The 26,264-nt window shown below is 42.7% G+C and overlaps 2 protein-coding genes across 10 annotated transcripts in view; one reads left to right on the forward strand and one right to left on the reverse strand.

Moving 5' to 3' along the window:
- The window catches only part of LOC123952909 (S100P binding protein), a 51,453-nt gene extending 25,928 nt beyond the window's left edge, over nucleotides 1-25,525 (reverse strand). The window contains exons 1-5 of one of the 8 annotated variants that reach the window (XM_046022581.1): nucleotides 11,811-11,853; nucleotides 4,346-4,500; nucleotides 3,365-3,475; nucleotides 1,849-2,663; nucleotides 1,137-1,225 (exon numbers count right to left, since the gene is read on the reverse strand). In XM_046022581.1, the coding sequence (XP_045878537.1) occupies nucleotides 1,137-1,225; nucleotides 1,849-2,661 (902 nt within the window). In that variant the 5' untranslated portion in view covers nucleotides 2,662-2,663; nucleotides 3,365-3,475; nucleotides 4,346-4,500; nucleotides 11,811-11,853. Of the gene's footprint in view, nucleotides 1-1,136; nucleotides 1,226-1,848; nucleotides 2,664-3,364; nucleotides 3,476-4,345; nucleotides 4,501-6,232; nucleotides 6,398-11,810; nucleotides 11,913-25,406 lie in introns of those variants that run through there. The other 7 variants (XM_046022562.1, XM_046022609.1, XM_046022589.1 and 4 more) reach the window with 7 other exon arrangements.
- The window catches only part of YARS1 (tyrosyl-tRNA synthetase 1), a 35,551-nt gene continuing 21,372 nt past the window's right edge, over nucleotides 12,086-26,264 (forward strand). Inside the window, exons 1-4 of one of the 2 annotated variants that reach the window (XM_046022537.1) lie at nucleotides 12,086-12,315; nucleotides 15,242-15,388; nucleotides 15,531-15,706; nucleotides 22,888-23,017. In XM_046022537.1, the coding sequence (XP_045878493.1) occupies nucleotides 12,151-12,315; nucleotides 15,242-15,388; nucleotides 15,531-15,706; nucleotides 22,888-23,017 (618 nt within the window). In that variant the 5' untranslated portion in view covers nucleotides 12,086-12,150. Of the gene's footprint in view, nucleotides 12,316-15,181; nucleotides 15,389-15,530; nucleotides 15,707-22,887; nucleotides 23,018-26,264 lie in introns of both variants that reach the window. The other variant, XM_046022548.1, reaches the window with a different exon arrangement.

Genomic DNA, 26,264 nt, shown 5'->3' on the forward strand with positions numbered 1-26,264 from the left:
TCTCCCTCTGCCTGTCACTCCCCCTTGCTTGTGCACGCTCTTCCTCTCTCTTTCTCTGTCAAATATATAAAATCTTAAATAAAAAATTTTTTTTTAAGATTTTTATTTATTTATTAGACAGACAGAGATCACAAGTAGGCAGAGAGGCAGGCAGAGAGAGAGAGGAGGAAGCAGGCTCCCCACTTGAGCAGAGAGCCCGATGCGGGGCTTGATCCCAGGACCCTGAGATCATGACCTGAGCCGAAGGCAGAGGCTTTAACCCACTGAGTCACCCAGGCGCCCCTTAAATAAAAATCTTAAAAAAAAAATTTTAAGCAGAAAGACTTAATATCTGTGTAATCAAAAAAATTTTTTAAATCTCATTATAAGGAAGCCAATCTGACTCAACCTAAAAAAACAGCTTTGTTAATTGAGAAGGCCCATGTAGAGACACTGCCATCTCCTGGCAACAAGAGAACAGACTGAAAAGATGACCCAAATCTGCAATCTCCACTACAATTTTTTCCCAAGGACAGTTGCATTCAAGTTGGGCGAGATAACAAAAGGATTTTCTACATAATTGTATTTTAATATTTGTGTTAAAATTAGGGGCTCCTGGGTGGCTCAGTGGGTTAAGCCTCTGCCTTTGGCTCAGGTCATGATCTCAGGGTCTTGGGATCAAGCCCCACATCGGGCTCTCTTCTCAGCGGGGAACCTGCTTCTCCCCCCACCCCACCCTCCCGCCTCCGCCTTGCCTCTCTGCCTGCTTGTGATCTCTCTCTGTCAAATAAAAATAAGTAAAATCTTTAAAAAAAAATTATTCTAACTTCCTGTCGTATCTATGACCAAGCTTCCAGATGCACAGGAAAAGAATCTTACATTTATATAGTGCTTTCACTAGTAAGTCTCTTTTATTCCCAAAATAACTTTGTGAGGCAGTGGAGAAGGCATCATTAGCTTCATTTGTTGACAAATAAACTGAAGTCACAGGTCATGTGACTTGCCCAAGGTCACACAGCTACCCATCAGCGGTCCCAGAACTTAAAAGTATGCTTACACCTGGTACATGGTTTTACTCTACACTAAGGGAGAACTGAGGTGGGGAAGAAAGAAATTGAAGAGAACCAATAGAAATCAGAATATTATCATACTGTTACCTTCTTTTGTTTTGCAGAACAGGAATGACTTTGCCTAGTCTTCTCTCATTGACTTTCAGCCTCCCCGAATCCTTGTCAAGAACATCCTGCTTTCGTTCAGAGCAGAAGGAAAGATAATTATAAGGAAAAAGCTGAAAACACTATTTATGGACATATTCTTAATAAAATCTACAGAGGGATATTTCTGAACCCTCCTATGTACCAGGAACAATGACAGATACTTTAAATGAGATAGTGATTGTAATTTTAAGGAAAAGAAAGAAACCCTAAGTGGTATGCCCATTTGATAAACAGGGAATCAGGCTCGAAGAGGTTAGGTAAATTGCCTAAGCTTTTTCAGCTCTTCAGGAGCTGATCAGGTGCTATGCCTCATTTAGTATGGCACCAAAGATTGAGAATTAAGCTGAAACCCAAAGAAAGGGGAAACAATAGTAAAATCATCATTACCTTAGTAATTATTCAGTAAATAATAATTTAATATTATATACCAATTACTATAAATATATTATTTCACTAATCCTTACTATATTGTGAAGTATTATTTAGTACAATATATGGGTAAGAAATATGAGGAAACAGAGGCTAAACACTTTTCCCAAGGTCACAGTTCTAGTCAGGATTCAAATCCCAAATTGTTTGATGAATACAAAGTTCTGCTATACAGCTTTAAATGAAAATAATTTTTCTATCTACCTTGAAAAAATATACTTACTTTGTTTGACGAACTGGAAACAACCGGAAACCTCACTTCGCAATCTGATTTATGTGATCCATTTTTCCAGGATGACCCCATATTAGGAGTCTCTGAATGGTCCACAATCTGAGAGAATACAGGTGTAGGTCTCTTACTCTCAGGTATATTTTTATCAGACATAGTTTGTTCAAAGTCACTGTCTGAAGGAGAAGAGAGTGGGGGCACATCCCAAGCAGAATTACTGGGATCAATCCCTTCAGACTCAGTGCAGAGTTTGCTCTCACTTGGGCTAAGACCATCTTGTCTCATCTCTTCCCCAGGGGAGGAAGGTTTTTCAGTATCTTTGAAAGAATCAGTCTTGTCCTTATCAAGCACAGCATCACAAACTGTTGGATCAAATGGTGTAACAACTGTTATTTTTATAAGATTCTTTTCTAGTGCAAAGTGTCTGTTTAATGGTTTAGTAGGAGTTGGTCCATGACCAACTGATGTACTTAGTTGAGGTAGTTTTAAGAGGCCAGAGGTCTCAGCTACTGGTCCCAAGCTGTACAATGAATTTTTCTCTTGGGAAGTGTCAAATAGAATTTGACTCCCTTTCTCTCCTTTCTCAACACGCCTGCTATCATCTTTAAGGTCGTCATCCTTCAAGAGCTCTTGAATATCTTCCTCTGTGAAACTGAAATGGCCATCATCTTCTTCTCCCTCAGACAGATCCAGCAAGGAGTCATCCAACCCATCCTCATCCAAGGAACCCCAAGAAAATGGGGCATTGTCTTTAGGCAAGAGAGAAGTTCCAGAAGACTGTTCAGAGGACATTAGTGAACACGTCATATCTGGAAAAATAAGAGGCAGTTTCACTAAGGAACACGAACTACCCTTGTATCTGTTCTACAGTGGTGGTGTCCCTATATTTCAAATTCTTTGCATTGTGACTTGTAACATGAGAAATAATTTTAAGATATTTAACCTTACCAGAATCACGGAAATACACATTAGAACAGTGACAGACTTTTCTTCCTAACAAAATAGTGAAAATTAAGATGCCATAATATCTAAGTTGATAAGGATGTAGGAAACAAACATCCTCAAACACTATTAGTATCAAAGAGTGTAAGTCAGCACAGTGGAGAGTAATCTGCAATACCATTTGACCCCACAATTTCAATTCTGTGAATTCTTCCTGCAGCAGTACCCATACAAATGCACATGGATACATTTACAAGGATGTTCAAAGCAACATTATTTAAAATAGCCAAATATTAGAGACAACCTAAATGTCCATCACCAGAACTGCTCAGTGAAATCATGGTACATTCATACTATGGAATACTTTAAAACTTTTAAAAATATAATGAAGTAGAGCAGTATATACTATCATGGAATGATATCCACAACATACAAATAAAACAAATATATATTATGTAAAATGTTTGGATTCTTAAAGTTTATGCTTTAGAAAAAAACAAATGTACAACTTCTGAAATTACAAAAAAAAACCCAAAAACTTTATGAATATAAGAATTGTCTTCCATACTGTGTGGAGCTGCTGGTGTGATCTCTGCCACGAGACCAAATGGAAAAAGGTTTCAGCTCCCGCTAGCTGTTCCTTTCAGGAGACTTGTCAAAATGATTGACTCCCACCTTCCTGCAGGCACAAAGAAAATTAGAGGATCTTCTCATCACTTTCAACTCTGCTAATTACAAAGTCAACTGTATTATGCTTTAAGGTGCTCCACCTATTAATTTTGATCTTGATTTTTTTTTAAATACCAGAAAGTTGGGTTTTGAGTCAAGAACATCAAAAAAACCTTTAGAGGAAAAATTATGCAACTAAGGAACTAGTTTTGTTCCTCCCAACAATTTTGTACTTTCTTAAGAGTATCATTTGCTCCGGCAAGATGAATACTGGCTTGGGAGTACTGAGATCTTGCTTGTAGTCCTGGTTCTGTCACTAACCAGCTGTGATAATTTGCATAAGCCACTTAACCATTTGGACTTGTTTCCTCATTTATAAAATTGGGACCAGGCAATGTCTAAGATTCCACCAAGACCTACAAGTTAATCATGATCAAACATACCAGTCTCATTTTCAATTTATATATAAATGCAAAGAACAGAAAAATATAAACAGAACTGATGACTGTTAAAACCTATGAGGGAACTGAGAGATGTCAAGGGGAGACTTCAGTGTCATTCTACTTGAATATCTGTATATTATTTATACAATTAAAACCTAGCTTTTAAACAGTGATGGACCTAAATTATTTTCTAGATGGGAAGGTGATTAAAACCTTATATTTCACAAATCATGTCAACATCTGAGAAGCTATAAGAAATGCCTAAACACTAAACTCAGTAATTTGGAAAGTGCCTTCTGTGACTTTCCCACCCCACTTTCCCTCCACATCCTGAATTCTAGCTTTAGTTCATGCATTCTTTCAGAAAACATTTTCTGAGCACTGAGCAAGATAACATGTTTCTTTGTGGCTTCTTAAAAAATAAAGATACAGGGCACCTGGGTGGCTCAGTTGGTTAAGCAACTGCCTTTGGCTCAGGTCATAATCCCGGAGTCCTGGGATCCACTCCTGCATCAGGCAGCTCCACAGGGAGTTTTCTTCTCCCTCTGACCTTCTCCCCTCTCATGAGCTCTGTCTCTCTCTCAAATAAAATCTTTAAAAATAAAATAAAAAATAAAGATACATTTTCCATCCTTAAAGAACGTATAATCTGGGCACCTGGGTGGCTCAGTGTCCAACTCTTGATCTGGGCTCAGGTCTTGATCTCACAGTTGTGAGTTTGAGCTCCACATTGGGCTCCACGCCCAGTGTGGAGCCTACTTAAAAAAAAAAAAAAAAGTATAATCCTCCTAGGGCAATAAATTGCAAGTTATGCACCAATATGAGAAAATATAAAATAGTATGAACAATAAAGTTCTAGAGAAAGGAGGAAAGGAGAGGATTACAGAACTTTAGAATCAGAAAGGATTTACATAATGTACAACATGGTGACTATAATTAACAATACTGTATTTTATATTTGAAAGATGCTAAGAGAGTAGGTTTAAAAAGTTCTCATTACAAGGAAAAAAACTATGTGAGGATGCCTGGGTGGCTCAGTGGGTTAAGCCTCTGCCTTCGGCTCAGGTCATGATCTTAGGGTCCTGGGATGGAGTCCCATATCCCGCTCTCTGCTCAGCAGGGAGCCTGCTTCCTCTCTCTCTCTGCCTGCTTCTCTGCCTACTTGTGATCTCTCTCTGTCAAATAAATAAATAAAATCTTAAAAAAAAAAAAAAAAACTATGTGAGGTGATATATGTTAACTATTCTTACTGTGGTATCATTCAGTAATATGTACATTTATCATTACACTGTATGCCTTAAAACTAATATACTGTATCAATTGTATCTCAATAAAACTGGAGGAGAAAGAAATAAAATTTTTTTAAAAAGAAGAAACTTAGTTAAATTTACTCATCTTATGAGATGGGTCAGCAAGAAATATAAAGTACCAATAATAAACCAGGCACTGTGAAACACATTTTAAAACTTTTTTTCTTTTTTAGATTTTAATTATTTGACAGATCACAAGTAAGCAGAGAGGCAGAAGCAGGCTCCCCGCCAAGCAGAGAGCCCAATGCAGGGCTGGATCCCAGGACCCTGAGATCATGACCTGAGCTGAAGGCAGAGGCTCAACCCACTGAGCCACCAGGTGCCCCCATTTTAAAACTTTTTTTTTTTTTTAAGATTTTATTTATTTATTTTTGAGAGAAAGAGACAGTGAGAGCGAGCATGAGAGGGGAGAAAGTCAGAGGGAGAAGCAGACTCCGCGTGGAGCTGGGAGCCTGATGAGAGACTCGAGCTAGGGACTCCGGGATCATGACCTGAGCCAAAGGCAGTTGCTTAACCAACCGAGCCACCCAAGCCCCCCTTCTTCATTTTAAAACTTCTAATTTAACTCCTCAACATAACTAACATAGACCTTACCAAATAAACTAAGCTTTCTTTTTTATTTAAACTTAGGGCTGCTAAGACTTATGTTATTTTACCAATATTCCAGCATTGTTACAAGAATTCCAGGCACTGCAGGCATTGAAGCAGGTGCCTCTATGAAGAGAAAAGTAGTTTTCTCTGCCCAGCGACTAGGTTATTTTCTAGTATTTCTTTAGGCTGCAGTAAGAAAAAGTCTAAAGTTTTTAGGTGTCAAGCACAAGTATCACAGGCACTGATGTTAAGCAGCTCTATTTCTGAGCTCCACTCTCTAACTCTAACTCCACTCTCACTCAAACTCCTTCCAAAAGGAAGGTCTAGTTCAAGCAGCTGGCATGACCAAGTAAGAGTTCAATAAATGTTCACTCTTAAGAACTATAGTTAGAGGCATCAAGTAACTCAACCAAGCACACACACCTATTAAAGCTAGAACGAGGATCCAAACACAGGTCTAATTCCAAAAGTAAAGTCTTCTCTGCTACCCTTCTCACAGATATGCCCTGGGTGGGTCAACAAACAGCAGAGCCTTCTAATTTCGGTACACTCTCTAATATACTATGAAAAATAAGACAAAGAAGAGGGCATTTGATCCCCCTTGGCAAAAATAACTTAAGCCACTTCATTACACACAGGCTTCCCTTGACTTCCCAGGTAGAACAGAAGATGAGAGATATCACTGAATGTGGCCAAATCTCACTGGAAGAAAAACATCGTTACTTGCAAACTTGATTGTGCATGCATAGGACCAATATCCTTAACAACAACTGAAAGCATCAATCTCTATACACGACATTCAGAGGCACAGAGCTGGCTCTTCTGAGCTTCTTTCAGAGAATGTTCCAATGTTTGGGAGCAAAAGCATGCAAAACAAAACTGTGTGTGTATACACACACACACACGCATATATATAATTTTAATTTACCCAAGTCATTCTCTCCACAATTTTATTTCCTCATTTTAAAAAGGCTTTTTATACATTTACACATAACTTATAACATACACAAATCTAACAACAGTATAACAAACCCCCATATACCCATCACAATGCCAACAACTATCAACCCATAGTAAATCTTATCCCATCCACTCCCCAACTTCATCAGATTACCTTGGTTTGGTTTTTAAAGATTTTGTTTGTTTTGAGAGAGCGAGCGAGCAAGAGCACACGCACAAGCAGGGGGAATAGCAGAGGGAGAGGGAGAAGCAGGCTTCCCACTGAACCAGGAGCCTCATGTGGGGCTAGATCCTAGGACCCCGAGCCACAGGCAGCTGCTTAACCAACCAAGCCACCCAGGCACCCCTTTATGAGATTATTTTGAAGCAAATCCCAGGCATCACATCATTTCATCTATAAATAAAAAAGATTCCTTACTGTAAAATATATGGTTCTGGTACCCAATTATTTTATAAATGTCTTAAAGATAAAAAAAAAAAATCAGGGGGCGCCTGGGTGGCTCAGTATAAGCGTCTGCCTTTGGCTCAGGTCATGATCCGAGGGTCCTGGGATCGAACCCCACATTGGGCTCCCTGCTCAAAGGGAAGCCTGCTTCTCCCTCTCCTGCTCTCCCTGCTTGTGTTCGCTTTCTTGCTGTGTTTCTCTATCAAATAAATAAAAGCTTTAAAAAAAAATGGGGCGCCTGGGTGGCTCAGTGGGTTAATGCCTCTGCCTTAGGCTCGGTCATGATCCCAGGGTCTTGGGATAGAGCCCCTCATCGGGCTCTCTGCTCCATGGCAAGCCTGCTTCTCTCTGCCTATCTGTGATCTCTGTCAAATAAATAAATCAAATCTTAAAAAAAAAAAAAAAATCAGTATCCAGGGCGCCAGGGTGGGTCAGTCATTAAGTGTCTACTTTTGGCTCAGGTCATGAACCCAGGGTCCTGGGATTGAGTCTCACACTGGGCTCCCTGCATGACAGGAAGCCTGCTTCTCCCTCTCCCATTCCCGTTTGTGTTCCCTCTCTCGCTGTCTCTCTCTGGCAAATAAATAAATAAAATCTTAAAAAAAAAAAAAAAATCAGTATCCAAGTAAGTCCACACACTGCAACTGGCTGATATGTTTTGTATTTAATCTACGGATTCCCCCGTCTTTTTTTCCCCTTGCAATGTTAGAGAAATAATACCACATAGTGTGTGGATACATATATATATCATTATATTATAAAAACATGCATGGGAATAAGCAGCACAAAATTCAGGACAATGATTACCTCTGGGGGTAGAGAGGGAAGAGAAATGGCAAGGGGGTATGAATACCTTCAATTCTATCTGTAATGTTTTATTTCTTTAAAAAATTAACAAAAAAACCTATAAAAAATATGGCAAGGGGTGCCTTTGAGCCCCACATCAGGAGCGTAGAAATTACTTTAAAATATATATAAATGGGGGCACCTGGGTGGTCCAGTGGGTTAAGCCTCTGCCTTCGGCTCAGGTTATGATCTCAGGGTCCTGGGATCAGGCTTTCTGCTCAGCAGGGAGCCTGCTTCTCCCTCTCTCTCTGCCTACCTCTCTGTCTACTTGTGATCTCTCTCTGTCAAACAAATAAATAAATCTTAAAAAAAAAAAAATCAAATACATATATGCCAGGGGCCTGGGTGGCTCAATTGGTTAAGCAATCAACTCTTGAAAGTAGCTCAGGTCTTGATCTCAGGGTTGTGAGTTCAGGCCCGTGTTGGGGCTTAAAAAATTAAAAAAAAAAAAAAAAAAAAAAAAAGGAGACAGGGACACCATTTTAGAAAGATTCCATTTCTGCTGTTCTTGTGCTAAGTCCTGTTTCAAGGGCTACATTTTGCATCTGAATAAAATAAAGAACCTATGTTGCCACTCCAAAGGGAGACAAGAAAGTTAATCATTCTCTAAGTTCCATCCTAGGCCCCAAACACCTGATAACATCTAAGAACATCCCAAACAGGTTCACAGACATAAGCTTCAAACAAACCTTGCCTGACACTGGTATCAATACCCCCTACCTTCAGTGATTTATGGAATAACACCTACTATTCACCTGACACTCACCTTTGATTGGAGGCTTCCTTGGGTTCCTGAAGGAACATGAACCCTGGACCCTTTCCAATATAAAACCATAACCCCAAGTGACAGAGTGACTGACTTCTCATTTTTGGAGTCTCCCAGACACTCTAACTGCTATCCTCTATCACTTACTATTCAATGAACTCTGTTCTCACTTCCTCCTGGCTCCCATATGATTCTTATCCTGAACAAAGCCAACGACCCCGGTCAACTGGTATCAGAGGGACCCCTGCCCAGTGTTCTAATTCAGCATGCTTACATCGATAAAATAAAGCTGAATGGTGTGTATAATAGTAGCATTATGTTATTTCCTATAAACCTTATATGCTTAAAATATTTAATAATAAAAAAATTTTAAATTAATAAGTCAGTAGGAAAATATAATGATTACATTCTGTAGTTTCAAATGTCCTCTCCTACACAACAGGGACCATCACAGTAGCTATCTCATAGTGTTGTTGCCAGAATTAAATGAGACCATGAACACAAAGCACTGTGAGTACTACAAGCACAATGGAAAAGCTCAGGAAGTAGTGGCTATAGTTTCTATTTCTTCCCACTATCATCAACTCCTTGACCCCTGAGAGTCTCAAGGAAGCATAGGAATGGTAAGAAAGAATGCTAATCTAATTGAGAACTTTCCCTAGGTCCTTGCTTGTTAAGAAATTATCTGGTATACTCTAATCTCTTCTAGTTCAACCATATAGTCACTGAATTAATTAAAGACCAGGCTGTATGGACATCTGAAATATCAGGCAAATCCTTCGAATTAATGGGAACTGACGTGTCCTGTATAGAGGGACTGAACTAAAATTCAGAGACCTCGGGGCGCCTGGGTGGCTCAGTGGGTTGAAGCCTCTGCCTTCAGCTCAGGTCCTGATCCCAGGGATCCCGTGGGTACTCTGCTCAGTGGGGAGCCTGTTTCCTCTTCTCTCTCTCTGCCTGCCTCTCTGCCTACTTGTGATCTCTGTCTGTCAAATAAATAAATAAAATCTTAAAATAAATAAAATAAAATTCAGAGACCTCACAAGTCACTTCAAGTCTCTGAACCACAATTCAGATGAGAACAGTCATCTGAAAAATGGAGGATACAATTATATGCTGTTAACTTCAAACACAGATCATCTTGAGGATCAAATGAAGGGATGTTTATGAAAGCACTCTACACCTAAAAGCCCTATGCTAACTAAAGCTGATACACAATGAATTTGCAAGAGGGGGGAAATCACAGATAACATTAAGATCTAAAGTGAATTTCCACAAGATAGCTTTAGCACTTCTCTGTCTGCCATTCTACTGTTAACTGCCTTTTCCACCTAAAATAAGGATCTCTTTATTTTTAAGGGAAGAATATTTTTCCCATCTCCCAAGTCTATCTCTTAATTCCTCTGCTCCCCATCCCTCCTGTGACCCTATTCTGTCCTTCCACATCTCTCTCACCTGTCCACCCCCTTCTTCACACTTCAGTTTACCACCCCCATCCTCTGTTCTCTAACCACCTAGCTGCAACCTCAGAAACTGGTTCCCTTGCTATTTTTATCCTACCTAAGAAAACCTATTGCCTTAGAGCACAAAGCCTTAAAATTGCAACACCAGACACAACTCCATATCCCTCCTTCAAGGTTCTTAACCCAAGACCATTACCAAGATAGATCTGATAGGTATGACCAAGGGCAAGCTGGATCTGATAAGTATGGTCAAGGGCAAAGATTATTTCCAAGGGACAGGTCTTTGATTTCCAACTTTCCCCACAGGCAACACACGAACAGCACAAAAGGCATTCCCTAAGCTTTATCACTCCATAAAATGGGCATAACACTCAAAATAATCAAAGTGAACTGAAATTATCTGTAAGAATTCTGCAACTTCCTCTGAAATAAATGGAAATACTATAGGACAGAAAAACAACCTAGGGCTGGAAATCTCTGCTTTAGGTTAACATTTCACTAGATATGGAGTCCAAGATTCTCATCCCACGGGGGCATTGAAACTTAATTACTAAGCTGCAGCAACAGGTTTCTTTTTAAAAAGAAAATGTTTTTTAGATAATTTAACACGATAGCTAAAGCTTGCGATCTCTAACAAATTCACAAGAAACTGGAGATCAGCAGATAGGCCAATTCAATCACTTCTTTCCCCTCTCCCGGGCCCACCCTGGAGTGTCAGCTGCCTCCCCTCCCGCCCTGGACCAAACCGGTGGCAAGCTCCCATCCCGAGAGCCAAGAGGAAGGGTTACCCAAGTCCACCCTTCGTAGGATATTGCTTGGGCTGCCCCCTGCTCGCTCCCCCAGAAACGCGACAGCCTCAGCACGGTATTGGCATCGGGGCTGGGCCTTCGCACTTCCCTCCTCCCTCCGCTGAAAACACCGAGAATTCCCGCCTCCCCGAGGAAGGCGGGAGAAGCGCGGGGTAGCTCTCCGCCCCTCCCCCCGCAGGCGCCAAACCGACCCCTCCACAGGCCTGCGCGGTGAGCCGCTCACCGGAGGGTAGCCACCCACACCCACACCTCGGTGGGACCCAGGCCCTGTCAGCCCGAGGGGTGGGCCATCCTCTCCCTCCCCCACCCGCTGGGCGCGGCGGGAAGATCTTCTCCCTAGCAACAACCCCACCCCCAAGTGGGGCAGGGGCAGCGGCACCCCCAAACCACCTAACATACCCATCCCCCCCAACCCCCACTGGGCAGGGAGACTGACAATGCTGCCCGCCTCATAGGTGACCCGATGGTCTCCCTCTTCCACAGCAGGGTGAGGGACATCTACCTCCCGCCGACGTGGAGGTGGGGCGCAGGGACACTCCCCCTCCCGCCGCCATCACCTTAGGAACGACAACCAGCCCTCTCCCAGCAGGGTGAAGCCTTCCCAGCCCTTCAAGGGGGTGGACCGGCATGTAGAGCCCCTGGAGAAGCAACAGGCGCTCCCATCCCCCTCCCAGCCGGGAACGCAGACCCCCTCATCCCTCCCGCTCTTCACCTCCGGAAGCGGAGCCGAAGCCTGACCGAACGACTGCGCCTCACTCCGCCCCCTGCGCCATTTTATCGCCCCCTCCCCGACCTCCCCCACCCGAGGCTGCCGGGCTAGCGCAAGGGGGAGGGCAAATGGGCAGTGATTGGCAGGAAACCGCCCCGCCCCTTGGGGGGTTGTGCCCCGCGCAGGCGCCGCAACTCCGCCCTCCGTACCTCCTCGCGGGCCTGCTGGCTCCGCCCCTTTCTCGTCTCATCGACCCGCTCGACTCTCAGTTGGTCCTGGCTCCTTCCTGTCCGCTCTTAGGCTAAGGGTTCAGGCCGAGGAAGCCGAGCGACGAGCTCAGCTGATGCAACCTAACTGGGCCCGCGTGACAGTTCCCGGCACGCGGCGGCGGCGGCGACCGAGGAAGCGGCGCGGTGCCGGGCTGAGCGCGGGAGATAGGGGCGACGGAGCCATGGGGGACGCTCCGAGCCCCGAAGAGAAGCTGCACCTTATCACCCGGAACCTGCAGGTCGGGCCTCAGGGTTGGAAATGCGCTCTTGGGGACTGGGGGCTCGAGGTCCAGTGACCCTGAGCCTCACTACTGGATCCTAAGCGTGTGAGGTCGGGGACTCCGCGCCGAGGCAGCTCAGAGAGACTACAGCCCTCGCTGCTGGTTGGTCGATCGGCCAGTCACTCAGACAAGCAGCAGTTATCTGGGTCGCACAGAAATGACAGTGGGCTCACCTCCTGGGTGCAGTTACCTTGTGTTGAATCCAGGACTCCCACCCCACCCACCCTATTACGTGCCAGGCGCGGTGCTAGGCACTGGGGATACGTCAGAGCCCTGCCCTCCCGGGGCTTGTCTGGAGGATCAGACGTTCAGGATGACCCCTAATCCAAAAATTTAGTTACAGTTTGAAACAAGTGCTGTAAAGTACTATCTTTGGAGCTTTGGAAGGGAATTAGGGAAGAGGGCTGGGGGAGTGTCAGGGAATGCTGAGGATGTGAACTCTAAACTGCGCCTTGATGATGCAAATCACTTGGCTCCACATCTGTGCGAGCTGTTTCCAGGAACTGCAGGAGTAGAAGTTAACCAGAAGAAGAATGGATTGGGGGGCATTTTAGGTAGAAGGAAGCCAGGGCAATATGCAGAGGGGAGAAAGAACACTGGTTCAGAGGGAAGGCAGATTTGGCTGGAGTAGAGTGAGCAAAGTGGAGATCACAATACATATTGCCCATTTCCTTGCCTCCAGGCCTCTGACTATTGTCACACTATGGGGAAAGCCTTTCCTGACCACTTTATTTAAATAACAAACCCCCTGCTACTAGAATTGTCTTACCCCTTGTTCTAGCCTTTTTCATTGTTGTTTCTCCATAGAACTTAATCACTATCTAACATATTATGTATTTTACTTGATTGTTTGTTGAGAAGGGTTAAGCAAGGACCAGGTCATGAGAGCCTTGCAGGCTATGTTTAAAAGTGAAGTTTATTCTAAGAGCAGTGATAAATTGGTTGGGCCACAGCTTGGGTTTGTCTTTTTTTTTTTTTCTTTTCTTTTTTTTTTTTTTTTGAGATACAATTCACATGCCAAAAAAATCCATCCTTTTAAAGTGTACATTTTGGTGGGTTTTAGTATAGCCCCAAGATTGTATAATTAGCATCACTTTCTGATTCCACATTTTCATCACCAAAATAAAACCTGTACTCATTGGCAGTCACTGCCCATTTCCCCACTCCTGGCAGCCCTGGGGAAATACTGATCTACTTGCTGTCTTTAATTTGCGTATCTGGGCATTTCATGTAAGCGGAAGCATGTAATATGTGGCTTTTTATGTCTCGTTTCTTTCACTTATCATGTTTTCAGGGTTTATCCATGTTGTCACACCCATCAGAACTTTATTCCTTATTATGGCTGAAAATATTCATGATTATATGGATATATCACATTTTGTTTCTCTTTTCATCAGTTGGTGGACATTTGGGTTCTTTCCAATCATAACTTGATCTTAACCAGTAATTTTTGCATGCTTCCTCTTAGATTCTTTGTCCTGTCTCTTTCCACAAAATAATGCTGTTTGGGGACAAAGGATACACAAATCTAATGGCACTGACTCACTTAGATTTTAAAGGATAAGTGATAGGACCTTTCCTTGGGTGGCAAGAACTCTCCCAAGTTCCAAATAGTCAGAGGCTAGGAAGGTACAGGATCCAGCTGCCAGCTCCCTTGAAACATAAGATTTTAATAAGTCCTGCTAATAGGTGATTCAAACCAGCAAAACAGTTTTTGTCTTTCATGGCTTCTGACTGCCTTCCCAAACCATCACTTGAAAGAATCACTAAAATCTCTTTTGTTACCAGCATACTGATCTATTAGGATTTTTCTAATACTGTCTTACGGCAAAATAAACCATTAAAGTATTAAATAGGTGAATGAGTCAACCAAGTTTTGTGTTTTAGAGATCTCTCTGGCTGCCTTCTGGAACGTGGACTGGAGGGAGCAAGAATAGATACGGGAGTCCTGCTAGAAGGCTATTACAGTAGTCCTGGTGTGATCTGATGGTGGCCTAGGCTAGTGTGGTGGTATGGAGGCAGAGAGAAGGAGGAGGATTTAGGAGCTTTGGGGTAACTTAGGCAACTTGGTGAATGATAGTACCATTTACCGCACTGGAGTGAAACTATAAGTGAAAAAGATGGGTGGGGAGCAAGGTGGGAAGGTGAGAGCACAAGGTTAATTTTGGACATGTTGAGTTTGAGTTTATTGGGTTAATAACAAGTACACTGTTCCATATATGGGTGTGAGCAGTAGACTTATAAGTAGTAAGTGAAGCATCTTAATGGGATCAGCTAGGGAGCATGTAGAGTAAGAAGAGAAGAGATAGGGCTGCAAAGATTGCTAATATTTAATGATTAGCAAGAAGAACAGCTGTAGAGAAATCTGAGCCAGCAGCCAGAGAAGTAGGAGGAAAACTAAGAAAATAGAAAAATGAAGGACCAAAAGAGAGGAGTGTTTCAGGAATGGAGTGAGAACTAAAAAAATTTTCGTTGAATTTAGTAACAATGGGAGTCATCCATGATCTTAGCTAGAGCATTTTCAGTGGTGTGATGCTTCATGGAATTCAGCTGGAATGGGAGATGAGAAATAAAGACCAGAAGAGACAAATGTTTCAAGAAGTTGGCTCTGAAAGGAAGGAACATGAGTTAGAGTAGATGGAGGAGAAGGTGCGAGTAGGAACATGTCCCATTCCCTAACAGCAGTGGCATTTCACTGGAGTGGTGCTCACAACAGCACCAGCTTAGGTTGGCTCTCATTCAGCACTGAGAGCATGGCTGGACCTCCCTGCTGGCTCTGGGCTTAGACCCCCAGTGACACATGCTTTTATTTTCCTTGTCACAGGGTAAAGGATGAGCAAGGTGGGGCACCAGCATTAAACCAGCTCTTCTGCTTCCACAACAGGAGGTTCTGGGGGAAGAGAAGCTGAAGGAGATACTCAAGGAGCGGGAACTTAAAGTTTACTGGGGAACAGCAACCACAGGCAAGCCACATGTGGCTTACTTCGTGCCTATGTCTAAGATTGCAGACTTCCTAAAAGCAGGATGCGAGGTAAGAAGTAATATTTTGTAAACCAAGCAGTTCCTTGGGGAATGGCCCAAAAAGAGGTTTAATAAGGGCAGGGCAGAGAGGGGGATTTGGAGGTAGTTGGACAAAATTCACATTTTGGTGGCCCCTTATCTCTTATGTCCAGGTAACGATTCTGTTTGCGGACCTTCACGCATACCTGGATAACATGAAAGCTCCATGGGAACTTTTAGAACTCCGAACCAGCTACTATGAGAATGTGATCAAGGCAATGCTGGAGAGCATTGGTGTACCCTTGGAAAAGCTCAAGTTCGTCAAAGGCACTGATTACCAGCTCAGCAAGTAAGTTCTAGATCATCAGACCTCCTTGTGGCTCTCATGCTTCTAGCTAATTACAGGTCTGTGGAGTCTAGGCACTCTTTAAGTTTGGATTAGAAGCCGTTAAAAAATTTATACTCTTTGTCCTTTCAAGTCATCCATCAAAAATGTACTTAATGCCTGTGTGCTATCCACTTTGCTAGAGGTTTGACTATAACCAAAACAGAGTCCTTGGCCTTGCAGAGCTCACAGCGTATGGGAGAATGATGATCAGCAATTCCGGCTCTCTTTTTCCTTCCAGCCTCAGCAAATCATGATTAGAGAAGGGTAAAAGAAAAGTATTTCACGGGTCGCCTGGGTGGCTCAGTGGGTTAAAGCCTCTGCCTTCGGCGCAGGTCATGATCCCAGGGTCCTGGGATCGAGCCCCGCATTGGGCTCTCTGCTCAGCAGGGAGCCTGCTTCCTCTCTTTCTGCCTGCCTCTCTGCCTACTTGAGATCTCTGTCTGTCAAATAAATAAAATCTTAAAAAAAAAAAAAAAAGTATTTCACTTGTTTCTCACCTCCCCAACAAATTTTTTTAAAGATTTTCTTTCTTGAGCGCCTGGGTGGCTCAGTTGGTTAAGCCTCTGCCTTCGGCTCAGGTCATGATCCCAGGGTCCTTGGATCGAGCCCTGCGTCAAGCTCTCTGCTCAGCAGGGAACCTGCTTCTCCCCACCTCTCTCTCTGCCTGCCTTTCTGCGTACTTGTGATCTCTGTCTGTCAAATAAATAAATAAAATCTTTTTAAAAAAAAAGTTTTCCTTTTTTTTTTTAAGGATTTTTATTTTTATTGATTTATTTATTGACAGAGAGAGAGAGATCACAAGTAGGCAGAGAGAGATGGGGGAAGCAGGCTCCCTGCTGAGGAGAGAGCCCAATGCGGGGCTCGATCCCAGGACCCCAGGATCATAACCTGAGCCAAAGGCAGAGGCTTAACCCACTTAGCCTCCCAGGCACCCCATATTTTATTTTTTTGACAGGGAGAAGCAGGTCTCCCACTGAGCAAGGAGCCGAGTGTGGGGCTCAGTCCCAGGACACTGGGATCATGACCTGATCCAAAGGCAGACACCCAATTGACTGAGCCACCCAGGCATCCCCTCCACAATAATTTTTATTGCTTCATATCTTTATCAATTTTAAACATATTTGTAATACTAGCATAGATATGATTTTGTGTTCTAATTTTTTTTTAAGATTTTATTTATTTATTTGACCCAGAGAGAGACAGCGAGAGAGGGAACACAAGCAGGGGGATTGAGAGAGGGAGAAGCAGGCTTCCTGCTGAGCAGGGAACCCAATGTGGGTCTTAATCCCAGGACCCAAGGACCACAACCTGAGCTGAAGGCAGACGCCCAATGACTGAGCCACCCAGGTGCCTCTAATTTTTTTTTGACTTCTGTTGTTTCTTAAGTAATTCCTCCTTGCTGCCTCATGATTTTTAAAACCTCGATTAAGCCATGTATCGCTTTATTGGTCATTTTTGTATTTAAACCCTTAGATTAACTTTTTAAGGTAAGCATTGGTATGTCCTATTTCACAGATAAGGAAACAGATTCAGTTGTAACTTTCTCAAGTTCACACTTGATATAAGTACAAGAGCCAGGATATGAACCCAGATCTCTTGCTTACAAGTTCATTTCTCTTTCTACTTCATTGATCATAATTTTCTCTTTTTTTTAAAGATTTTATTTCTTTATTTGAGAGAGAGAGCACGCACACGTGAGTTGGGGGAGGAGCAGAGGGAAAGGGAGGGACTAGCGGACTCCTCGTTGAGAGTAGAGTCCAACTCGGAATCCATCCCACGACCCCCAGATCATGACCTGAGCCAATACCTAGGGTTGGACACTTAACTGATGAGGCCACCCAGGCGCCCCAGTTGTAATTTTCTTTAGCATTCCTCGCTGTTGAACATTTAAGGGTTTGTTTTTTTTTTTAAAGATTTTTTTTAATTTATTTGACAGACAGAGATCACAAGTAGGCAGAGAGGCAGGCAGAGGGGGGAAGCGGGCTCCCTGCCAAGCAGAGAGCCCGATGTGGGGCTCGATCCCAGGACCCTGGGATCATGACCTGAGCCGAAAGTAGAGACTCTAACCCACTGAGCCACCCAGGCGCCCTGTCAGTCCATATATATTCTTACCATATGTCAGACTCTGTTCTAGGTACCAGGATTATAACAGTGAATGACTCAGTGCAAGTTTTTATTCTCCCAAAACTGAACAGAATTTGCGGTTTGGGAAGATAAGATACATAAATAAAGCTGCCTTGCTTCAAAGTCACTTGATCTTTTTGTATGTACAAAAGTGACTCAAAGGAAGATGGCTTTGTAAGTATGTTTTGACGCACTCCCTCTGTTCCAGACAACACAGTGATAGATAAAAACATAAAAAACCGGAGGACATAGCCAGATTCAAAGACAAGGTAAACATTTCTGTGGTAAGAAAAGAGAATTGAAATGCAAATGGGTGAGTTGGGCTGAAGTTTCAGGTTTGCTGGGCTCCAGTCAGAAACCAGACAGTGGGGACAAACCAGGCTTACTGCTTAAACCCAGAGTATAAAGTAGGGCTTTTACCCCTTTCCCATTCCCATCGGTACTCCTCAAGGAAAGTAGAGCCAGGGAGTAGGGGAGTTATTAGTCACCTGCCTGGGTCTTTAGGGAATTTTGTCAAGCTTCAAGCCTATGGAGACTCGACTGTATGCATACCAAGAATTAAACCAAGCTGCCCACCATTTATGAGTGTTATAGCCACGATATTCTCTAAAAGACATAAGCTCTAACATGCCAAGGAATGGCATCCGTTTTTTAAAAGGAAATGATAAAATAGAGAGAGGCAGAAATTAATCATAAATCTATAGAAATAAGAATCATTTAGAAATCTTGGAAACACTATGGACTCTGAAAAACAACCTGAGGGTTTTGAAGGGTCAGGGGTGGGAGGTTGGGGGAACAGGTGGTGGGTGATGGGGAGGGCACGTTTTGCATGGAGCACTGGGTGTTGTGCAAAAAGAATGAATACTGTTACGCTGAAAAAAAAAATAAATAAAAAGGGGGAAAAAAAAAAAAAAAGAAATCTTGGAAACGTAAAAATCAGTCATGAAACCCAAACCAAACCAAACAACTCCACAGGGGCACCTGGCTAGCTTGGTTGGAAGAGCTCACAACTCTTGATTTCAGGGTTGTGAGTTTGAGCCCCATGTTGGGTGCAGAGATTATAAATAAATACACTTTAAAACAAAAAAGAAAGAACTCCACAAACCAGGCTTCAGTGGAAGGCATCAACTCTAGACTGAACGAAGTTGAAGGGAAAACTAGAGATCTGAGAGACAGTACTGAGACTCACGGAGAATGCCGCCCAGAGAGATGGACAGAAGAACTAGTAGAGTGTTTGAGACATGGAGGAAGACACTTGCTTCCAGCAGTCTGGCACACTGGGTACTCTGACCAGCCTTACTACCGAAAACAGCTAACAGTGCTGGGTAAAAGATTTTTGAAATGTTCCGAATGCTTCAGATCAGTCAGTTGACGAATTAGTCAAAAATACTCAGTGGCCAGAAACCAAACAACAGTGGGAATACAAAGATACTTTATTTCATGGGGGCCTGGCTGGCTCACTCAATAGAGCATGCAACTTTGGATCTCAGGGTTGTACGTTCGAGCTCCACGTTGGGTGTAGAGGGTTACTTAAAAGTAAAATATTTAAAAAAAAAAAAGAAAAAATCTTAAAAACAAAACAAGGTATTGCGTTTCAGCTAATCTAAGATGTCATTAAAAATACTGCTGATTAATATGTTAATAAAAATAATTTTTAAGAAAATACTGCTGGGGTGCCTGAGTGGCTCAGTGGGTTAAAGCCTCTGCCTTTAGCTGGGGTCATGGTCCCAGGGTCCTGGGATCAAGCCCCGAATCCCCGCATGGGGCACTCTGCTCAGCAGGGAGCCCTCTTTCTCCTCTTTCTCTGCCTGTCTCTCTGCCTGCTTGTGATCTCTGTCTATCAAATAAATAAATAAAATCTTTAAAAAAAAATGCTGCTAATTAGTATCTAACATGCAGTATTTAAAAGACTTATCTAGATTTTGGAGATGTTAAATTTTTTTTAAAAATGCAAAAAAATGCATTTTGTAATCTACAAAATATAATTTGTAGACTACTAGCATCTCGAGAGACTTTGTTGAATTATTGGGATTGAACTTTGGTTTCTATGGCCTTACAGAGCACAATGGAAAAAAAAAAGAAAAAGCTAAGAAAATTGGAGTACTAGTTCAGGAGGTCCAATATTTGAATACTAAGTATTCTGGAAAAGGGAACAAAGAGTCAGAGGGAAGGAAATCATCAATGAAATAATTTATAGAACAAGTAAATGAGTGTGCAGAGTGGAAGGGCCTGTCAGGTGCCTGTCATACTGAATGAAAATAAACCTATGCTATAGTGTACTGTCTTAAAATTTCAGAACTCTGAGGACAGAAAAGAAGAGGGGGAAGTATACTACAGACTTCCAAAGGGACAAAAGAAGTCACATACAGAATTTCAGGAATCAAAATAGCTCAAAAGGAACACTGAAAACCAGAGGGTGATGAAGCAAAGCCTTTAAACTTCTGGGGGAGGGGCGCCTGGCTGGCTTGGTCTGCTGAACTCTGGATGGTAGGTTCAAGCCCCGTGTTGGGTATAGAGATTACTTTCTTTTTTTTTTTTTTTTTTTAAGATTTTATTTATTTATTTGACAGAGAGACCGTGAGAGAGGGAACACAAGCAGGGAGAGTGGGAGAGGGTTTTCCTCTGAGCAGGGAACCTGATGCGGGGCTCGATCCCAGGACCCTGGGATCACGACCTGAGCCAAAGGCAGACACTTAACAACTGAGCCACCCAGGAGTCCTGGGCATAGAGATTACTTACAAATAAAATCTTTGAAAGAAAAAATAAAATTCTGAAGGAAAACAGTTTGCAACCTAAAAACATATACCCACCTGAACTACCATTTAAGTACAAGAGTAAAATACCTGAAAATCTTTATCTAAAAAAAGTTATTTTCATGTTTTTATTGGTCATTTATGTATCCTCATCTGTGAAGTATCTATGCAAGTAGCCCATTTTTCTTTCTATTGTTTCTTTATTTTTTATTTTTTTAATTTTTCTTGGAGTTCCTTATATATTCTGGAGAGCAAATCTTTTGTCATTTATATAGCATGGAGATAGAGAATGAACCACTGACACAAAATAGAGAATTCAGAAATAGATCCTCATAAATATGGAAACTTAAGAGCCAGCATTGCAGATCACCAGAGAAAAAGGATAAACTTTTTAAGAAAAAGTGGTGCAGGGACACCTATGTGGTTCAGTTGGCTAAGCAATTGCCTTTGTCTTAGGTAGTGATCCGGGATTCCTGGGATCTAGCCCCATGTCTGGCTCCCTGCTCCGCAGGAGGCCTGTTCTCCCTCTCCCACCCTGCTAGTGTTCCGTCTCTCACTGTCTCTCTCTCTCTGTCAGAAAAATAAATAAAATCTTTTTTTTTTAATGGTGCAAAGACAATTAGTTATACATGTGGGAAGGAAATGATCCCTCCGCTCCAAGTGGATTAAAGATTTAACTGTGAAGGCTAACCTATAAAAGATTTAAAAGACCGTACATATATAAAACTATCTTATAATCTCAGGGCAAGGCAAATTCAACAAAACACACCAAAAGCACAGATCACAGGAAAAGACTGATGAATTCAAATTCAAATTCAGACCTTCAGTACATCAAAAGTAAAATAAAGTCAAAAGACAAGCCAGCTCGGAGTCAAAAAGTCACACTCGGAGTCAAAAGACACACCAGCTCGGAGAACATATTTAAAACACATGTAACTGGCAAGGATTAATATCCTAGATTCTTTGTCAAAAACTACAAAGTCTGCTGTCAAAAAAATGAGTCAGTCCAGTAGAAAAAGACAAATGGGCATTTCACAGAAGAAATCAAATGACCAATAAATACATGGAAATTAACCTCCTTGGTTATTCAAAGAAATTTAGATTAATACTTCAGTAAGAAGCCACTCGTGCATACCAAATTAGCAAAAATTAAAATAATGACAATATTTGGTAATAAAATGGATAAAAAGTCCACTTGGAAAAGAGTTCAACATTATCCAACCAAAGCTCAAGATGCAATTTCCCTATGATCCAGTAATTCTACTCTAGGCATGTATATAGGAACTTACATTTGTATACCAGGAGACACTCACTAGAATATTTATAACACACTGTTTATAGATACAAGGATATAAAACTGGAAAGAAACCCAAAAGTTCAGGATAGTAGTTACTCTGGAGGAAGAGGAAGTGGTATAGGATTGTGGCAGGGGGTAGAGCACATGAGCTTCAGAAGTAATTAAATCCTTTTTCTTAAACTGAGTGATGGGTATACTATTCCTCATGTAATTTATTATTCCTTACATGTATTTCAGTTTAAAAAAAAAGAGATGGAAGCTAGATTAGCGAATTCTGCTTATTTAATACACATTCTAGAAGAAGATAATGGAGGGGAATGGCAAACAAGCAGTATTTCAAGAGATAAGGGAAGAAGATGATTAACTGAAGCTATCTATAAAAAAGAAAGACATAGGGGCGCCTGGATGGCTCAGTTGGTTGAGCATCTGCCTTGGGCTCAGGTTATGATCCTGGGGTCCTAGGATCGAGCCCCAAGTTCAGCTCTCTGCTCAACAGGGAACCTGCTTCTCCCTTTCCCCCTCTCATCCACACTTGTGCTCTCTCTCAAATCAATAAATAAACTCTTAAAAAAAAAAAAAAATAGGCTGGGTAGCTCAGTTGTTAAGTGTCTGCCTTCGGCTGAGGTCATGATCCCAGGGTTGTGGGTCCCAGGATCAAGCCCCACATCAGGCTCCGTGCTCAGCGGGAAGCCTCTTTCTCCCTCTCCCACTCCCCCTGCTTGTGTTCCCTCTCTCGCTGTGCGTCTGTGTGTGTGTCTCTCTCTGTCAAATAAATAAATAAAATCTTAAAAAAATAAAAATAAAGTGGTATTTTGTATAAGAGTAAGGAGCAGTCCAATTCTAGAAGCTTCCAGGCAGCAGAGTTCTCTGGGATGTCTTAAGATTGGGAGAGTGAATTAATGTGCTTCAGGATTAAAGTGAGGCCTTGGCCCAGTCTCACAGGTGTCCCCCCTTCCTTTCCTCTTCAGAGAGTACACACTAGATGTGTACAGGCTCTCGTCCGTGGTCACACAGCACGATGCCAAGAAAGCTGGGGCTGAGGTGGTAAAGCAGGTGGAGCACCCTTTGCTGAGTGGTCTGCTGTACCCCGGATTACAGGTACTCGGGAGCGGTGGAGTTGCCCAGAGACCTTTTCTGCCCCCTTTCTAATGATCGGTCACTGAGCCCCGGTGAAACCCAGGTCCTTCGTTCCCTTGCTGTGGTACAGGCCTTCCTGTCTCCCTCCCCTCCGTTTCTTGCAAGCCTCGGACTGCTTCAGCTGTAGGTCTTCCCCTAGCTGTTTGCCCTTGAAAACACTGCTCTCCTCACACATCTTTTTTTTTTTTAAATTTATAAATCAGTGCATTTGCAGATCTTTCTTTCTTTCTTTCTTTCTTTCTTTCTTTAAGTGAGCTCTCTGCCCAGTGTGGGGTTTGAACTCACAACCTTGAGATTAAGAGCTGCACCCTCCACTGACTGAGGTAGCCAGGTGCCCCCAGATTTTATATATTTTCATGTAAAGTGCATTTCAGTTAACAAATCTGTTTACACAAGGAGACATGGGAGTTCCCACCAGTTATTTACAGATCATACTGACAGACCACACCCTAAGTCTTCTGTGCAAAGGCACTGCATGTGACTCTTGGGTGAAAATGACCTGATGACTTTTTACGTATGCATAGTAAATGGGGTTTGCTTTTCATGTCTGCAGAATATACTACACACGCGGAAGCCAGTCCTCCCAGAGAATGCTTTGCAGTGTCACATACCTTTTTATGTTGATCATGATCTCTCAAGTGAAGAAAATTTCAGAGTAATGTGCAAAAATAAATTTTAGGTGGGGCACCTGGGTGGCTCAGACGATTAAGCAGCTAACTCTTCTTTTCTTTTTTTTTAAGATTTCATTTATTTATTTGAGAGAGAGAGAATGAGAGAGAGCACGCGTGCATGAGATGGGGGAGGGTCAGAGGGAGAAGCAGACTCCCCACTGAGCAGGGAGCCCAATGTGGGACTCAATCCCAGGACTCCAGGATCATGACCTGAGCCAAAAGGTAGTCACCCAACCCACTGAGCCACCCAGGCACCCAAAGCAGCTAACTCTTGATTTCCATTCAGGTCATGGTCTCAGGGTTGTAAGATCAAGCCCTTCATCAGGCTCCACACTCAGTGGGGAGTCTGCTTGAGAGTCTCTGTCTCTTTCCCACCCCTCTCCGAGACTCTGCCCCTCCGCCCACCATGCAGACATGTGAGTGTGCTATCTCCTTCTAAAATAAATCTTCGTTTTATTTATTTTTTAATATTGATTTTATTTGATAGAGAGTGAGAGAGCACAAGCAGGGGGGACCTAAGGCAGAGGGAGAGGGAAAAGCAGGCTCCCCTGGAGCAGGGAACCCAATACAGGGCTTGATTCCCAGGACCCTAAGATCATGACCTGAGCCGAAGGCAGACACTTAACTGACTGAGCCACTCAGGTACCCCATAAAATAAATAAATCTTTAAAAAATGAAACAAAATAAATTTTAGGCAAGATCGCATTTTCCATTAAACAAAGCACATCTTGTTTCTTGTGTGTATTTGTGTGAGCAAGGAGAAAGAAAAATTCAAACTTGAGTTGTTAATACACCCATCTTTGTATATTTCTATAATGTTTGATACAAGAGAGGCGCCTAGGTGACTCATTTGGTTGAGTGACTCTTGATTTTGGCTCGAGTCATGATCTCAGGGTCAAGGGATTGAGCCCCACGTCAGGCTCCACATTCAGCAGGCAGTCTGCTTGTCCCTCTCCCTTTGCTCCTCCTCCTGTTTGTGTGCACTCTTCCTCTCAAATAAGTAAATAAATAAAATCTTTCAAAAAATGTTTGGTATAAGAATATCAAGTCTTCCCTCATCACCTCCAAAAGAGCCTTCCACAGGTTAAGCCTGGAGAGACATTCTAGGTCTACACTGTCCCCGATGGTAGCCTCTCTTCTAGTCATGGTCATATGTGGCTATTAAAAATAATTAAAATTGGGGCGCCTGGGTGGCTCAGTGGGTTAAAGCCTCTGCCTTCAGCTCAGGTCATGATCCCAGTGTCCTGGGATTGAGCCCCGCATAGGGCTCTCTGCTTGGCAGGGAGCCTGCTTCCTCCTCTCTCTCTCTCTCTGCCTGCCTCTCTCCCTACTTGTGATCTCTATCTGTCAAATAAATAAATAAAATCTTTAAAAAAAAATAATTAAAATTGAAGTTTGTAAGTTTCAGTCACATTGGCTATATTTCAAGTGCTCACAGGCCACATGTAGCTGCTAGTGGCTAGCCTGTTGGGCAGCACAGAATAAAACATACTCATCATTCCTGAATATCCTAGGGCAGTGCTATTCTAGATTATTCTTGCTTGCTCACCTGTCTCTTCCTCTCCTTCCTCTTCCTTCCATTCAATTAGACATGAAATCTAATCAGTTCTACTTTTAAATTCTCTTAAATGTGTTGTTGTTCTACATCCCCACTGACCTGGTTCAGCATCGTTTCTTACCTGGGCTAACATGGCAGCCTCTTCCCTGTTTTCTTTGTCTCCACTCCAGAGGACTCCACTCTGTGCCCTGCCCTCTTACTGGTGTGATGTTTCTACAGTGTGGGCCAGGGTGATGCTAGGCACCCTAGTATGATGGTCAGGATCCTTCCATCTCTGATGCCATCACTAACCACTTCCTACATCCGTTGAAGTTTGTGCTTTTGCATACTGAATCACTCATAATTTCCCTATACATTTCACACCTCTCTGCCTTCTGACATCTGTTTCCTCTGCCTGGTGAAAAACATCTCTATATTCTTTAGAACCGAGGTCAGCCACAGTCTGATTCCAGGAAGCCTTCACTGCTACTAGAGATAAGCATTTCTGTCTTTGTGTTAGCACTGTCCCTTAAATGAACATCTTGGGTAGCCCTTCGCACACTGCACTGAAATACTCTGTTTACATGTCTCTCTTTTCAGCTGGGTAATTGGCTTCTTGTAGGCCAAGTCTGGGTCTGGTTCAACTCTGCTTCCTCAGGGCTGGCACTAGGCCTGGCAGGTAGCAAGTGACAAAATCAGTTTAGTCTTGCCTTTTGCTTCTGAGCTCCTCATAGCACTTTCTTCTTACCCCTTTGGTTTTTTCCTTTAAGATTTTATTTATTTGACTCCCCACTGAGCGGAGATCCCAAGGCAGGGCTTGATCCCAGGACCCTGGAATCATGACCTGAGCCAAATCAGCCCCTCTTATGCCATTATTTGACATTTGTCATGGGCTGTCTTACTCAGTGGGTACCTTTGACCTGACTATGGTGTGTCTTCTGCTTCTTCCCTCCCTTCCCCACTGGACTGTGCGCTCCCCAAAGGCGGAGGCTCTTCTTTT

Source organism: Meles meles, chromosome 1 (assembly GCF_922984935.1).
Source record: "Meles meles chromosome 1, mMelMel3.1 paternal haplotype, whole genome shotgun sequence".
Taxonomy (NCBI): Eukaryota; Metazoa; Chordata; class Mammalia; order Carnivora; family Mustelidae; genus Meles; species Meles meles.